The sequence below is a fragment of the Rhodnius prolixus genome, unplaced genomic scaffold (genome assembly GCF_049639745.1).
Source record: "Rhodnius prolixus isolate KJV_2025 unplaced genomic scaffold, Rpr scaffold_5, whole genome shotgun sequence".
Classification (NCBI taxonomy): domain Eukaryota; kingdom Metazoa; phylum Arthropoda; class Insecta; order Hemiptera; family Reduviidae; genus Rhodnius; species Rhodnius prolixus.
In genome coordinates, this window is record NW_027411624.1 from 22,112,081 (window position 1) to 22,129,314 (window position 17,234).

General features: G+C 36.7%; 1 protein-coding gene across 1 annotated transcript; it reads right to left on the reverse strand.

Annotated features, from left to right (window-relative positions):
- Positions 1–16,865: 16,865 nt before the first annotated feature.
- Positions 16,866–17,234, reverse strand: LOC141458126 (uncharacterized). The gene has a single exon (XM_074135722.1). It carries the CDS (start codon positions 17,232–17,234, stop codon positions 16,866–16,868), a length of 369 nt encoding a protein of 122 aa, XP_073991823.1.

Sequence of the window (17,234 nt, forward strand, 5' to 3'; positions counted from 1 at the left end):
CCAGCCTCCGGACAGTATTCTCCCGTTACAGACTGACCATCACCGAACAGTGAACTGTAAAAAGCTTTTAGAAAGAGAAAAATTTAATGGCCAGCAGCTGGATTCGATCCCATGATCTCTGTAATGGAAACCAGTATTCTCTAACCACTCAGCTAATCTGTTCCCTTGCAATATTATTATTATTTTTCTTCTTTACTACAATTTAAAAGATATACTCTAATTTTAGGTACTCACTGAATAGTATCCTTAACTTGTAAAGGTAACGAGTTCTGCTGATTAATTATATGCTAGTAAGATTTAAATAATTTATCTATTAAATTTCTGAATAATTTTAAAAGAAATATTTTCATAAAAATATTCACGATTAACACGTATAATTAGTCACAACATCGTGATGTTAGATCATTTTGTAAAAATGTTTCTCTTAAAAAAAAAAGTGGTAAGATCTACAGTGATGGATATATCGCAGATTCCATCCATCTTAACACTGTGAACGGTTTAGGATATTCATCCATCATTAAAAGTTGATTAATTGGTTTCTTGGTGTAGAGAATTTGCCTTCAAAATGATTCGATCATACACTAGACTTCCTGACTGATTGAGGAACGTTACATTGTGAGTATGTGCACGCCATGGACTGGGAATTATCTCTGAAATTTAGTGATCCTCCCGTTAATAACTTTAGATGGCAGATTTTTGTCCTTTTTTTTTAGCTTTGAGGATGGACAAGTTCTGTTTTAAAATTAGTTCATTTTGTGCATTCCAGATCTCTTTAGCGTCTACAGCAAGAAATAATGTTTTTTTCAAGTGCCTTCTTTATTTCTTCATTCAGAGTTGACACAATAGCCAAACATTTATCGATAGTCCTTCATAAATGTTTCAAATATTTCACCAAATGGAAAGTAAGGCCAAACCATGCCAAAACGCAAGTGATATTGTTTACACGTCGTAGGCCGGTAGTGAATAGTTTAGTTCAAATTAATCCCTTCCGTGGAGTAAGGAAGTTAAATACCTGGAATTGATGTTAGGTTCAAAACTAACATTCACCCAACACATAAATACAGTTTGTGACTAAGCAATAATTATTATGAGCAGAACCGCAACTCTAACATAGATTTTCTTAAAAAAAAACTAATTTATAATCACTACATCCGTGCAGTACTCTTATATGCGGCTCCTTTGTGGTCCAATACTTTGTTGCACCAACTACAGGAAGTTACAAAGAGTCCAAAACAAATGCTTAAGGCTAATTGTGTCATATCCCCGACGGACACCCTTAGACTACATACACGTAGCACTTGATGTTGCCAGCGTGTCTACATTTATCTACAATGCTGCGGAAAACTTTGTACCTTCCTGAACACAGTCCCTACCAATTAAAAATGTCCGGTAGGACAGTTGTATAAGGGTTGATCATCAAAAACTGCACGAAAAAGCGTAACGTTGAAAAACACCCAACTTTGACAATTTTTTTCTCTTTTTCTATAAAAGATAAAATTCCCAAATTTTCCTTAAAATATAGGAAAAATCCTCCTTTATAACTGTAATTTTGTTGCAATAACATAGATTAAATAGATATCGAGAAATAAGTTGCTGAAAATGGGCAAAACGGCATTTTCAAAAAATGTTCTTGTTCTTGTTGTTCTTGTTAGCTTTATTGTAAACTACATAGCGCCTAAACGCGTTAACCGATTTTCATGAATGAAGTGTCATTCGATTCGGAATTTTATGTAGATGGGCCTTTTGGGAGTCTCGACGCTGTGCATCGAATGGGAGAGGAGTTAGCCCCATATATGTGGGGCCCCCTCCGAAATTATTATTACTAATAACTCAGTAAAACTTAACCCTATTGTGATGAAATTTGGTAGGATGAAAGGGTTAGGGCTCCCCTACGTAACATTAAAGCGACGATCAGCTCTTACACTTTTTAAGGGGAAGTATAGCAATCGTTGCAAATTATCGACTCGTGAACCGATTTGCATGAATGAAGGGTCATTCGAATCGAAATTTTGTACAGATTTGCACTTTAAAAGTCTCGACGCCGTGCCTCATAAGGAGGGGAGTTTGCCCCACCCAAATAAGGCCCTTTCTAAAACTATTATTACCAATATTTCTATAACGCTTAGTCCGATTTTGATAAAATTCAGCTCGAATAAGTGGTTAAAGCTGCTCTACGTTGCTGATGCTCTTGCACCTACTAAGAGGAAGTACTGCAATCATTTAAATTATCAATGAGTGAACCGATTTAAATCAATGAATTGTCGTTCGATTAAAAGATCTTTGCCTATTTGCCTTTTAGGAAGAAGTACTGCAATCGTAGTTTATTTTTCTTACTCCTCTTAAAAGGAAGTACTGAAATCGCAGTTTAATTTTGCTATTTACGTACAAATACCTTCCTATGTTATTCAAAACGCTTTTTCAAAAAAATTGTTATTGAGGATGGTTTGGGGGAACGCAACTATAATCATTCTTTAAAAAGATCTCTCCATTGGTAGTTACGGTTCCGACTTAACACCTTATCAGATTATAATGATAGAATTGTTTATTCCAAATTTTAAAAAAATCTGTAAAGAAGATAAGTAACTTTGTAAAATAAACAAAAATGAAAATCTATCCAAAAGGTACAAAAATCTCCTTAACAAAAACTTACAGTTTAAAATGTTAAGTATAAGGGTTGATTAAACGCCAAAAGGTACACAAATCAGCAAGTACCCAACATTTCATTAATACTTCATTAATAGTTAAGTAATTCTACTGCATTAATTTTCATTAATAAGTTATTTTTTAGAATTTATTAGATGTCACAGACCCTTATGCTGGCCACTTCATTTATAATATTTTTTTGTTATAATTATGATAAATCACATAAATATGTACATGCATGTTAAAGTAGAAAAAGACAAAGTTAGAGTAGGCTACTGTCTTGAATTCGTCTTACCGAAATATTCGTGAGCACAAATAACACACAGTTAATAACAAATAGATTATTCAACAACAATTATTCATTTCTCAATTGTAATTTAATTTAGTCCCCCTAATTTTACTTATAGTAAAATACTGGAATAATTAGCTGCCCTAAAAATATGCATATCTTATTTACTTTATATTACATACATACAACATTGTGGAATGAATACCTAGATTGAGAATGTAATTGAAGAAAACTATATTATTTGCGATAAAGCCAGATAATTATTATCTATTATTATAAACGTTTGACTACTTCATAAAATAACAATTACTTTAATCAAAGAATGAACTTAAACCGACGATTTTTATTTAAAAATAAAAATAAATAAATAAAATAAACAAAATCATTGGTGTAAGTTTTTTATAAAAAAAAGTTTTTGAATTTTTTAGCCTCATAATTTTTTTTATTTTTTGTAACGTTTTTCTTTTTAACCTGTAATTAATAGTTTTATTATTATAGATAACTAGATATTACAGTCAATCTACAGTGCTACTTGAACATATATTTTGTAGACGAAAATGGCCAGCATAAGGGTCTGTGACATCTAATAAATTCTAAAAAATAACTTATTAATGAAAATTAATGCAGTAGAATTACTTAACTATTAATGAAGTATTAATGAAATGTTGGGTACTCGCTGATTTGTGTACCTTTTGGCGTTTAATCAACCCTTATACTTAACATTTTAAACTGTAAGTTTTTGTTAAGGAGATATGTATGAAGTATTGTAGACTATAACTTAAGTTCTCTTGTATAAAAATACAAGCACAAAAGGCTAAAGCATATCTTGCTTTAATTAACTCTATATAGTAAGGTTTTTTTGCCATGGTATGTAAGTTTGAACAGATTTACCAATGTAAATATTAAGGTTGTGGAGTGTATAAAAAAGTAAAGTAACCGCCTATTTTTTCAGGCTGGGCTTAACGTCAAACTACCAAGTAGCGTGGACGGAGGCGACTAGCAAACATACTTTACTGTAAATTTCTTTTATTAACCATTAAATAAAATCCAAGCCCTAAGACCGGGAATCGAACCCAGTACCACAATACATATTAGCTTTACAGGTCTCGCCTCTAACCGCTCGGCTACCGTGGCGCCTTATTCTTCAATAGTTAATGGTAAGAAATCTTTTGAGTGATGTCATTTTCAGCCAATACTTTGCAGCTTGCAAGTGAATGCTTGTAATTTTAATTGATGACTATTGGGTTTTAATCTGACGGCACAGTTTGGATTAAAAAAGAAGATAAACACTGTTTGCGCTTTCGGATTAGTTCAAATAATGAACAATTTTTTAATTTCCAAGCCAATCGAATCATTTAATGGAGAAAGTGCTGAAACATTGGAATTTCATCTAATTGAAGGCTTATAATGAATGGTTATTGCTTCAAATAAGTTTAGTAATAATAAAGGTAGGGTTTTATTATATTGAAAAGAGGGCAGCCAAACTAGCAGTGCGAAGTTGGGCTAACTAATGGCCGACAATAGCTTCGGACTAAAGCGTTGAAATGTTGTCGAGAACTATAGAGGGCACCAATCCTTCTGTATGGTGTGGGAAGATTGGAGATCAAGTAATTAATAGATTAAGTGGTGTGGACTGGGAGGTATACAGTTTGTTATGGGTTCAGCTTGTGAATTTGTGGGCATTCTGTAAGCGCGGGGGTTGAAGGAATATCTATGTGTGAACTAAATGTTGTAGTGGTTATGTACGGACGAGCCATACTGATCCAACCCCGCCCGTGGTAGAGTAGGTATGAGAGTAAGTTGGCCGGCCGACTGACCGCCTCCTTTCACTCCCTAAATCACACGCCTACACTCCACTAGCCGCCTCCGATGTGATGGATAGAGAGCGTGTATTACCCCTGACCCCAACACATTTGTTACATAGACAGTGGAGCATTCAACTAATTCAACACTTTAACCCATGGCCTCAGACGTTTTAACACTCCTAATTCTCTGCTACCCACACATGAACTTACGTTTCTTCTTACTTCTGCGCTTTGCTTCTCTTTTTTTTCTACATTATATTAGATTAAAAAGTAGGAAAGAGATCCGTTTTTGTGGTGCCCAGAGTCCACAAACAAATGAGCAGAAGGAAATAGCCTCAGCCTCTCTGAAGAGTTTGTCAGCATTGCAAACTCTTCTAGGTTGCTACCTATAGCTCTTCGATATGTTGAGACAAGAAGAAGATTATGTTGCAAAATAGTCTATACCGCAGACTCTATAGCTCCACGTAAAAGGACATTAGATTAGATTATCGGGGCGGGACCTGTGCAGCCAAAAGACGCTTATTGTGCCATCCCTTTTGGATCTAGTAGACGAAACCTCCCCTACTAAAGAGGTTGAGCACTTTCCCTATTAGTTCTTTTTGAGCTACTATCTCCTTTGGTCACAAAGATCTAAAGGTTTCATAGCGCAACCACAAGAGGCCGTTTCCTCCTCCTCCTCCTGACACAATCTGCACAACGGTTTCCAGCTAATAAGCCCCACCTTGTACAGATGACTATGTCCTATGTGTACTGTGTAAATTTATTGGGGTGTAACAGTAAATTTTGCTCATGTTCATGAATGTTAGACTGGGATACCTGCAAGGACGCCAAGTACCCTGAAGAATCCACTATTCCACTTCACCCTACGAGGAAAAGAACATTATCTACTTAGCCTTTTAAGGCAATAGTACCACAAGCTCTGAGTTAGCAGTGCCTCGGAAAACTTTCTCAGTGTATCAAAAATAGATAAGCCATCAAGAGGTAATCAATTTATGAGTTCAATTATGATTACAATTTAAGAGAGAAGTTAAGATTAGGCCAATTTAATTTTGAAATAAATACTAACTTAATAATCTTTAAATCTATTAATTAAAACTTTTACTTACGAAAATATAGCTTATAAAACTAGATTAAATAAAGGTTCAACTTATAGTCGGACGTGGAATGAGACAGCTGAATGGATCTAACACTCCTTTCATCGGCCCAGAGCCTGTCCTAGGGATCACCAACGGCCCGGTTCGTGCGGCTCCCAGAGATTGGATCTGGAGGGAGAGCACGGAAAAGAACTGGGTGATGTGTCCTGGTGGTCAAATACAGCAAGACTATTATGCCTTGGCTGTGTAAGCAAAGAGCCAAAGAGACCCAGTGTTTGGGTAGAAATCTGATTATTTTGATCACAGGCCTATTCACAGGGACACGGTAGGTTTAGGAAGCAGTTCTGTACAAGGTGGGGGCTTATTAGCTCAGAACCGTGGTGCAGATTGTGTCAGGAAGAGGAGGAAACGGCCTCTCACCTGTTTTTCGATTGTGTTGCGGTTGCGCTAGGAAACCTTTGGAACTTTGAGACCAAAGGAGATAGTAGCGCAAAAAGAACTAGTAGGGAAAGTCCTCAAACTCCTTAGTAGGGAAGGATTCGTCTACTATATCCAAAAAAAAAGGGAGCTAGTACAATAAGCCTCTCGTTACTGCGGTGCCTTGGGGCGTAGGTCCCGTCCTGTTTCTAAATCTATCTATAGTCGGCCAGATAGTCGACCGAGCTACGTTCCAAAAAGATCGGAACTCAAATGATGTGGCAAGCCCATGCATGGAAATTAGCGCTACGAATTCGAGCATAGGCACATAAGAAGTTTCATAAAGTCTAATTTAGCTAGAACTCTACTAAAATTCTAAAATCCAAACTCATAATTCAATTGCGAAGCTAGAAAAAATAAATATAAATGGTTTTAATGGTTTAAATGTAAATTCAAGTTTTAGTAATGCCCGTAGAGACTTAAAAATGCATTTTTTCGCCTGCCTCTGCCCTGAGATTTTTCACATAACTCACCAAGTTTTTGCTGCTTTGCTGACTCAACTGTTGTGGTACTTTATTATGGTACTCTGTGATCTCTACACTCTAAATTCCCTTCGAAACAAATTCTATGTGAGCTCCTGGAACAGGATGCCATTAAAATACACGAAGCCGGATCACCATCGATATAGAAGGTATCGATATAAAGGTATCGACATTAAGGTCATCAAAGTATTACGATAGAGGCAGTATAATAATTTATTTGGAATTTATGAAATAAAATTTGTATTATTGATTACTATTGCATAATAGCCAATACTATTATGGAACATTTAATAGCAATCTCTCTCCTCTGAATGATTAACTATCAAAATTAGTTTTATCCATTTTAAATCACGTATATTACTTATACGTAAAAAAAAAGACAAAATATTAGCAGAAGGCGGTTAATTAATCAGGATATCAATAATGAAGTGAAGGGAACTTTTTTGTGTGGCAATGTTTTGAAATATAATTAAAATTAATGACCACTTAAATATTATGTGCTTAGTTGTAAATAGATATTTGGTTAAACACAGGTGAGTTGTAAATCATGCGGTTAAAATATAGCTGTATAAATGCGAGGCACTAATTGGCCAATATAATTATATATAAAGGATTTTTTTTTTAGATAACAGGAGTATAACCTCTTTGATATAAGTTTTATGTTAAAAAGATAAAAATTTATGATTTAATTTGAAACGAGTATGTTAGGAACGTTCCTAAATTGTATTCTAAATTATTCAAATGATTTAGCAGCGCCTTTTATTGATTTGGTTGGAGGGAGTAATTTTTTTTTTCTTTTAATCTAAAATCGCTGTAAATTCATATGAATTTTAAGATTCCTGGGTCACGAAGAGAAGGTCTGGAGTGGCCGTTTTTTATTTACAGGAAATCTCTTGTTTGTTTGGAGAGTTGACCTCAGTTTTCCAGTGTTGTGTTTGAAAGTGACGACCTGTGACTTGTCCGGTATGCGCTGCTTACTCAGGCTGCGTTGTCACGTACTGAACGCTGTATCTTTTACTTCCAGAATGGTGTTACAATGCTCTAAGGAGAAAAAGAAGAGCTAGCTGTTTTAAAGATATTCTTCTAAACTGAGTGCCGGTTTCATGTGGGGATTTCTGATATCAAGAAAGAGGGATAGGTAGTCCAAATCGGGAGCCCGAACCAGCTGGGAGTGTCGCTTTAAACATGCATGTCTGGTCTCCAGGCTTGGTCGTCCTTGCAGTTATCTATTGTAATGAATGAGCTCTTAGATCTGTCGGCAGTCTAAAATTATGGATCAGGACCTTTGCAGATTTAGTTGCTGTGAAGTCTTTCACGGACTACGCTAAGAATCCTAGTTGCTGGACATTGTGGTTTAAGAGAAATCTTTGAAAAATCGGGTTCATGACTGATCTGAGTACGGAGAAGTTAACACCTATCCATCTTATTACGGATTGTTTAGGTTTCAAGAGGGTTAAGACTATTTCCCCCACAAGGAAATTGCTCAATTTGTACTTAGGTGACTCCTGAGGACTCTGGAACTTATCTTGGATCTAATTTTTCGTCCAGTTCTTTGTTACTCTCACGGCTTCTCCCCCTGTTATTACGCTTTCATGCAACTCTATGGCTTTGAATAGAGCGGCTTTTAATACAGTATGGTTTCTCTCCCTACTGAAGAATAATGTGACCCAGGTCGACTTTTACCGCATTGCCTAATACGTCACCGAAATTGTGGTAATGAAAATTTCGAATTAAGAACTCACCGATTTCACCCACCAGTCACACATTTAGACCAATATTTATTTATTTTTTACACTTTATTCGTTCTTTCAAAAAATTTGTAATTACAATTCAAAAATCTTTGAAATCCAATTAACGTATAGTATGTGAAATTGCCTCACTACTATAATTAAAAGATATGTGAAAAATCGATGAGAAACCAAATAAAACGTGGGAGATGCAAAACGTTCTTTTATATAATAACACCACAAAACCAATAATTGTACCGCTTTTACATAGCAATAAATACTAATCGCGTTTAATCGTTTATAAAACTACATCGCATTTACATACAATCTATTAGATAATAGAATTACCATACAATATAATACACACTGAATATCTACTTATAAATACCATCAAATCCGGTCACACGCAGGTACGAATCTAACAAATAAATTTTGTTTTTATCAAATTATAGGTTTTAGAATTAATATTGAAAAAATTATGGTGCGAACTATAATACGATTTTGTTAAATTAAAAAAAAAAAAAAAATCAAAGCGAATCCTATTTCTCGAGGCGGGCTTTACATCCAAATCGTGGAAGGAAGCGATTCGCAAACATACTTCATACTATAAATACTTTCATGTTAAACAATAATTAAAATCCAAGGCCTACATACCGGGAATCAAACCTTAAACAACAATACATCTTGATAATTAAAAATGTGTGCCGATCGTTAGGGTGACCCAGTGAAAATGACCACATTTCTTTTTTGAATAACTGTGGTGGTAACACTGCTACAGGGACGAACGCGCGCTCTATGGTTAGTAGAGACCTGGGAGATTCGTGTTATCAACATTTTAGTAATCATGGAACGTTACACTGCAAATGAACGAGCATTTTGTGTAGAAGCGTATTTTCGAGATAAATCGGTTGTGAAAGTTCATAGAGCGTTTCGTAAACAGTTCAAAGTTAAAAGTAATGAATCTGTTCTTACGCGAAAATCGATCCTCAGGTGGGTTGAAAACTTCCGTGAAAGTGGCAAGACGACTGATAAGATTCATCCAGGTGCCAAAAGAACAGTTCGTACACCGGAAAACATCGGAAAAGTTTGCCAAGCAATAAAAATTAGTCCAACTCGTTCCGCTCGCCGTCACGCAGCTTCAAGGGAATCTGTGCGTCGAATTCTAACCTCAGACTTGAACCACCATCCATATAAGTTGATGATCACTCAAGAGTTGAAAGAAACTGATTACCGACAGAGATTACTTTTCGCCGAAAACATGTTAAAGAAATTGGACGATGGTGAGATTGATTTAAATACTCTTTTAATGAGCGATGAAGCTCATTTCGAACTCTCTGGATCGGTAAATAAACAAAACTTTCGGTACTGGGCAAGTGGTAATCCCCAATCCATTCCAGAAAAACCGTTACATAGCCAACGAGTTACAGTATGGGCCGGTGTAGCGTCGTCGGGAATTATCGGACCGTATTTTTTCGACGGAACCGTCAATGGAGAGAGGTACAGGGAGATGTTAAACTTGTTCCTCATCCCCCAACTCCGCCGCAAACGTCGTTTGAATCGAACCTGGTTCCAACAACTTGTCACACCGCCGCTCTTACACTTGCGTTGTTGAAAGAAACGTTTGGAATTCGTTTATTGTCACGTTCTTCAGATTTCGCTTGGCCGCCTCGCTCGCCAGATTTGACGGTTCCAGATTTTTTTCTGTGGGGGTATTTGAAAAGTCGTGTTTATGAAACCAAGCCCCGTGATCTAGAGGATTTAAAATCGAGGATTAGAGCCGAATTCGCAAAAAATTCGGCTTCCATGCTGAAGAAAGTATTCAAAAACTTAGTTATACGATTGGAAGAATGTAAAGCCCAGAACGGTCATCATTTGAAGGATGTAATATTCCACAAATAATCTCCCATGTTTCTACTTTTCAAAGATTTTTTTGTTACTTTTATATCTATAATACTTTTGTTGTTATTAAAGAAATAAATGTGGTCATTTTCACTGGGTCACCCTTATTACAAATAAAGGCCTAAAGCAGGGAGATGCCCTTGCCTGCCTGCTCTTTAATTTGGCACTGGAATGGGTTGTAAGAAGGTCTGGCATACAGAAAAATGGCACCATTCTAAATAGAACCATTCAGCTGTTGGCGTATGCAGACGATGTAGATCTGATTGGTCGATCAAGAGGTGCGGTCAAAAATGCGTTCATCGACTTGGAGAGAGCTGCAACAGAAATAGGTCTTGAGGTGAATCAAGCAAAAACAAAGTATATGTCCACTTCTGGAGCGGAGCAGAAACAGGATAATGTGCAATTCGGAAATTACGCCTTCGAGTGGGTGGATAATTTTATTTATCTAGGAACGCAGGTTAATTCCGACAACAACGTGCACAGTGAAATTAATAGAAGAATACTGCTGGCTAACAGGACATACTTTGGTTTGCAACATCATTTTAGAAGTCAGTTACTCTCCAGGTCGACTAAGATAAGGCTTTATAAGACCCTTATCCGACCCGTCTTAACATACGCCTCAGAGTACTGGGTCACCACCAAAAATGACGAGCTTGTTCTCCTTAGGCTAGAAAGAAAAATTCTTCGCCGGATCTATGGAGCCATTTTGGATGGCGAAACATGGAAACGGAAAAGTAATGTAGAACTAAGGAGTTTGTACAGGGACGTCGACGTGGTGAGTGTGGTGAAGCTTGGACGGCTTCGTTGGGCAGGGCACGTAGCCAGAATGAATCCTGTGGAAATACCACAAAAGATAATAAAAGAAAATATATATGGTACGCGACGAGTGGACAGACAGAGGTCGCGATGGACTGATGGTGTTGCGAAGGATTCAAGAACACTCCTTGGTGTCCGAAACTGGATGGTGGCAGCATTGGATCGGGACAACTGGCAAACTTTGATAGAGGAGGCCAAGATTCGCGCAAGCGAGTTGTAGTGCCAGTTAAGAAGAAGATCGTTAATATTAGAAAAAGTGGAAATAAATAAGCTTTCAGCTTAATAAATAGCAACAGATGATGTATTAATTGAAACAATCTAAACCAAAAATAAGAGAAGAAATATTATTAAAGTATAAATAATTCATGAAAGATCCGGCTAGAGTTGTCAGATTATTAGATCTTATTTGAAAGAGTTATATTTTATTTTAATTTTATTTTTTTGTAAAAAAGAAATAAAAAAGAGAAATGATTACATATCTGTCCACTAGTGAACATAATTAGTTAACAGCAAGAGTGGAATAATGGACAGCTTTCACAGCCAAGATATTTATATGTGTTATAACAGCATCTAATTATTTATTCAATGAAGATTTTTTTTTCCACAACACACATATCGGATTTTCGAAGATAAATTGGCTTTACGGGAAAGGATAATCACGTACCTGTCCTTAATCGAATAGTTCGATAAAAAAAAAATTATGTTCCAAAACAAATATCTACGTACATATTTACCATTAGTATGACAAGTTTAAAACAAATAGTTATTGTCGTTTTTTACAAAATGTTTAATAATTGAAAAAAAAATAATTTAAGTTGTAAGTAGACACTATCGCTACCTCCCTCGAGCGAAAGCAGTATTGCCCGAGTGTTTTCCTTGACGTCGCTCAGGCGTTCGACAGGGTGTGGCATGAGGAACTACTGTTTAAGCTGAGGGAGATTCTTCCTCATACTTACTACCTCATCCTCAAATCCTACCTAAAAGATTTGATATTTCAGAGTCAACTGTGGAGCAGCAGACTCTGATATCCGTCTAGCTCGAGCTGGTGTTCCTCAGGGCAGTGACCTAGGTCCTCTTCTTTACTCCTTATATACAGCAGACATACCTCAACATCCAAATACCATTCTTTCTACCTTTGCTGACGGTGCTGCAATCTTATCTCCTCATTCCGATCCTTTTATCGTTACACGAACTCTACAAACACACATCAACCACTTGCAGGACTGGCTTTTCAAATGGAGAATCAAAACCAACGTTACGAAGACAAAGTTTATAGTATTTACTCTCAGACGGAAAATCCTACCTCCTATCATCTCGAACCAAACCTTGGACTGCACCTAGACAAACGGTTGACATGGAATACCCCATACTGAAAAGACAAGAAACTAACCAACGCTACAAAACTTCTCGCCAGACTACTTGACAAACGTTCGAAACTTAACCTACATAACAAAAGACTCTTATATCAACTGTTACTGCGACCTATTTGGTCATACGGCATCGAAGTATGGGGATCGACAAAGCGTTCCAGGCATTACAGTCAAAAATACTTCGATAACTTCTTAAGGCTCCGTTCTGTGTATCTCTAACCTCACTATCCATAATGACCTCAAAATCCCTTTCATTACAGATCTTGCTAACACTCGTTTTCTCAAATTTCATTCCTCTACAGCAGCTCATCCTAACCCTCTCATAGAACACCTATCTTCCTCCACATTACCAGGTAATCCTCTAAGGAGATTGAAGAGAAGATGGCCTCTTCTCTTATCGTGAGAGCAAAGCACGTTACTGGAGTGGTACCACTGGGTGCCTTCTCCACTCATGATTTTCTTCTATTTCTTTTTTGTTTTACCATATTTGCTTGTTGCAACAACCGTTGCAGTGGTAAATTATAATAAAAGATTAAAAAAATAAAGAAAAGTTGTACTTTAGGTGGACAGATTCATATTGTGGCGTCGCCACATGATTTCAAAGAGGCAGGTGTTGGTCTAGTGGTCAAGAGCGTGGCTTTGTGTGTGGAAGATCACCAGATCGAATCCCGCGTATGACTACTATTTATTTGTTAGAAAAAATTATTTGTACTAAAGAATTAGCTTCTGTAATACCCATTCTACAATTAGTACAATAAAAAGGAAGTAACAATGTAAAAAAATAAATAATTTATCTAATTATGTCAACATGTTGCGAATCTATTCTCATTAGTTTACAGGACAGTCCAGTGTGACAAGTAGTGCCGGGGAGACGAGATAACGCCCCGTGTTGATGCCAGGGGTACAATGTAAGTTAGTAAGAGAGCGCCACATGTTATGGTAGGGAGGACAGTGTTAATACGAATTGTTGACCCTCCCCCTCCCCCGTGTTGACAAATCGTTCTTGACGTTACGCTAACGATATCGTCAACTTGTCACAAACGTTATCCCCCTGCAACATTAATCACAAGTTTTACCTTTTCGTCCTATCTCTATCACCTCTATAAACTATATCTACTTACTCATTTCATTTTGAGAATATGTTAGTGAGCGGGTTCAAAGTTTGAAGTATTTTTTTGTTTGTTTTACAAAAAAAAAATTCTTTTGTTGCTTCCTTAATTATTGGCCATATTTTACCTGCATTTCAGCTCCGGCAGTACATCTAATTGCGTTCAAAAGATCTTGAATCAACTCCGTCCTCTTCATCCCTAAAATAACCTTCTAACTGCTCGTCCCCTCTATAATTTCGATTTTGGTTTATGGGATGAACTACGTTTTCTACGTTTTAATTTTGGAAATTCCCAAAAATGCTCCTATCAAAAGAATCGTTAAACTGACTCCATCCTGCATTCCGCCTTAGTAGCCTCCCAATTCCAAGCTTTAAAATTCCCAAAACCTTACTGCATCCTGCAATTTCTCCATTTTAGATCCTCTGTGCATTCTCGACATATCCGTTCTCGTCCTAGTAACTTTTACATTCCTTCCCAATAGGGCAGCAGTCCATGATAAATCCTTCCTCATCCGTGCCTTTTCACTTTTGAATCCCCTTCTCAATGCTTGCCATTTCTGCCATCTTGAATTTTCCAGATAAGTTTAGGCATTTTTATACTTATTTCTTGTCATAGTTAAGAACGAATATTAATCTTTTCTCACAGAATCACCTAAAATAATATTTCCTGAAAAAAAAACACGTTCAAATTTTGAGAAATTAGTTCAATCTCAGATTTCTTTTTCTGTTCAATTATTATAATTTACTAGGCATTTAATTTTATTTTGTTCTCGTTAAGTATTTATTAATCTATTCGTATTATATTATAACTTGTATTATATTCTAATTATATTGTATATTGCTTTAGTATAATAATACGAATCAATATTTTATTTTTACGTCGACCTCCAGCAGACGGACTAGTTCCATGCTGTACATTACTTGTTTGTTTTTGTTCATGAATATAGTTCTGTTCTGTATTTTTAAATAAAGTAATATTATTATTATTATTATTACTTATTTCTTGTTATTAGGAGACCTATATGTATTTGAATTTCATTTCAAAGGCTGTTTCAAAATGAAGCTATACCTTTCAATTTTAATATCTCGCTTACCTATGTTTTTATCCCGCGGGTGGCAACATTTCTCGGCTCATCAGCAACATGTGTTGAAAAACTTATGTATTCTTCTCATCTTCTTTAAAAATAGAAATGTATAGAAACAAACCTCATTACAATGGACATTATGCAACTATTTATGAATGAGAGAAATTGTTTATTTGTTGCATACATGATGAGAAATTCTCTCACAGTAAAACAGAACAGATTGTGGGTAATAAATGCACTCAGGGAATGCAAGTAATATATACAAGTTAACTACTTAACCACCACCTATGGAAAGCAGGACATATCTAACCTTAATAAGGATTGTCAGTACATTGCTGGGGTATATTGTTGGTTCTAGTTACACGAGCACACTCTAGCGCGTAATTGGAGAAGTTAACAATGATTTGTGTGAACGGTGTAGAAATAAACTTCACCTTTATTACAGTATTTATACTTTCTCATCGCATATCTCTCGTTCTCTCTCTTTATCCGAGAGCAACGCTGTGTCTCAGTCTCTCACCAAGGATAACAAGAGAGCAATTATTACCTCCTTCTTCTATTCCCATTCGAATAGCTCAAAGCAATTACCTGTACACTAACTACAACATAATTTCTATTCCCAACTATTTATAATTGATAAGTAATAACTAGCTACCAAGACGTATGAACGATCTTTATTTGCATACTTAGTTACTATGGTTATATTTTATACTTGTTCATTTCTTGCTGCTACCTATTGTCCCTCGTTTTGTGTTTTCTCCTTGTCCATTGTTTACACTCTTTTCAAATCAAATCAAATTTTATTGTTTTTAAGTTTCACATCTCATTACAAGCAGTTATGCATTAATATACGAATTTAACTTTACATATTCAGCCAATTTGTTGTCCGTTATCTTGGGCTGTATTTAGACAGGACTGTAATTAGACACGACTTGAACAAAAGGAAGTTAGCAGGCACTATCGACTACATAAAACCCTACCTCTGGATGTATATCCCGGCTATAACTGTGGGGTTCAACGAAACACTCTAATCTTAAACGAATTCAATCTATTCCATCGAAAATTCTACGCACTATCGTTAACAACTTCATTTTATGCTTTAAATCTAACCATCCACACAGACTTTTTGTTGGTAATTCCGTTTGAAAGTCCAGATTGTTCGAACTCGTTCATCAGAACTTACAGTCTCATTCCAAACCTTTTGTTCATCATTTATTATCTCACCACCTTCCAGATCATCCTTCTATGGCGGTTAAAATGCCAGTGGCGTTTAGAAAAGATTACTCCTCCCAGTGGACATGTCCTCCATTCCGGCCCTGATGTTAGTAGCAGTTGACCGGTAGACATCTTGAGGAAATAGTGGCCGATAAGGACGTTCTCCTCATTGCACAATTAAGGCATGGATTCTCTGTGATAAAAGATTACTGTCCGGAGACAGCAATGCAGCGAGGAGGTTCAAACGCCAATTTCCTTATGTGTTGTTGCTCCTTAAATAAATGTACTAATCGAAGCAATAAATCCCAGTAATAATCGAGAAGGAGCTTCTTCTTAGGTACGATGAGAAGACAGTCTCTTGTTTATAACGGTACCTTCGGCCAACCAACCTTTCTGTGCACATTCCATCCTAAGCGACAATCACACGTCTCTCTTAATAAGGCTGTCTAGTAGTAATTAAATTGATTGCGGTTACTGTAACTGCTTCTTGTTATCAAGATTGCATTTTTACCTTTTATATATTTTTTACACACTTATTATTAAAATGGAATCGACATTATGTGTTTGAATTAAGCAAAGTGTGGTAATTAAAATCCATCCCAGGCAACCAATCTCAAAATTGGGCTGCCTCAGGATCTTCACGTACCAGGATGTCCATGTATAACTTTCTTTGGTCCCCATTAATCCTCCAAGCGGTGAATGTGTCCCAACCATCGCAGTCTACCCGCTTGTATACAGGATACAATATCGGATTCCTCAAACAGTTCAACCACTGAGTGTGTATCTTCTTCAAATGTCACTCATGCCAATTAATTCTAATATCGCATTTACTACTACTATTGGCGCTACAGCCCATTACTGGGCCATGGCCTCCTCAATCTGCTTCCGCCAGTCCTCCCTGTCCATTGCAGCAACCTCCCAATTCCTCACTCCTGGCAGGTCTATGGCATCCACGCCTACCCCATCATTCCATCTCAATTTAGGTCTGCCCACTCTCCTGACTGTATGTACATCTTCCTGTAGAAGCCGTCTGGGTGTTTCCAACTCAGACATCCTTCCCGCATGGCCGCCCCATCTGAGCCTGCCAAGCCTAATTACCTTTACGATGTCTGCTTCTTGGAATAGATGCTGTAGTTCCTGATTCTTTCTTCTTCTGCTAATCGCGCCCTCTTTAATGAGGCCAAAAATTCGTCGAAGAACTTTTCTCTCGAACACTTGCAGCAT

What these genes read in the sequence shown, in the direction of transcription:
- LOC141458126 (XM_074135722.1), bottom strand. Translation starts at nt 17,234, where the DNA reads ATGCTGCAAGTGTTCGAGAGAAAAGTTCTTCGACGAATTTTTGGCCTC.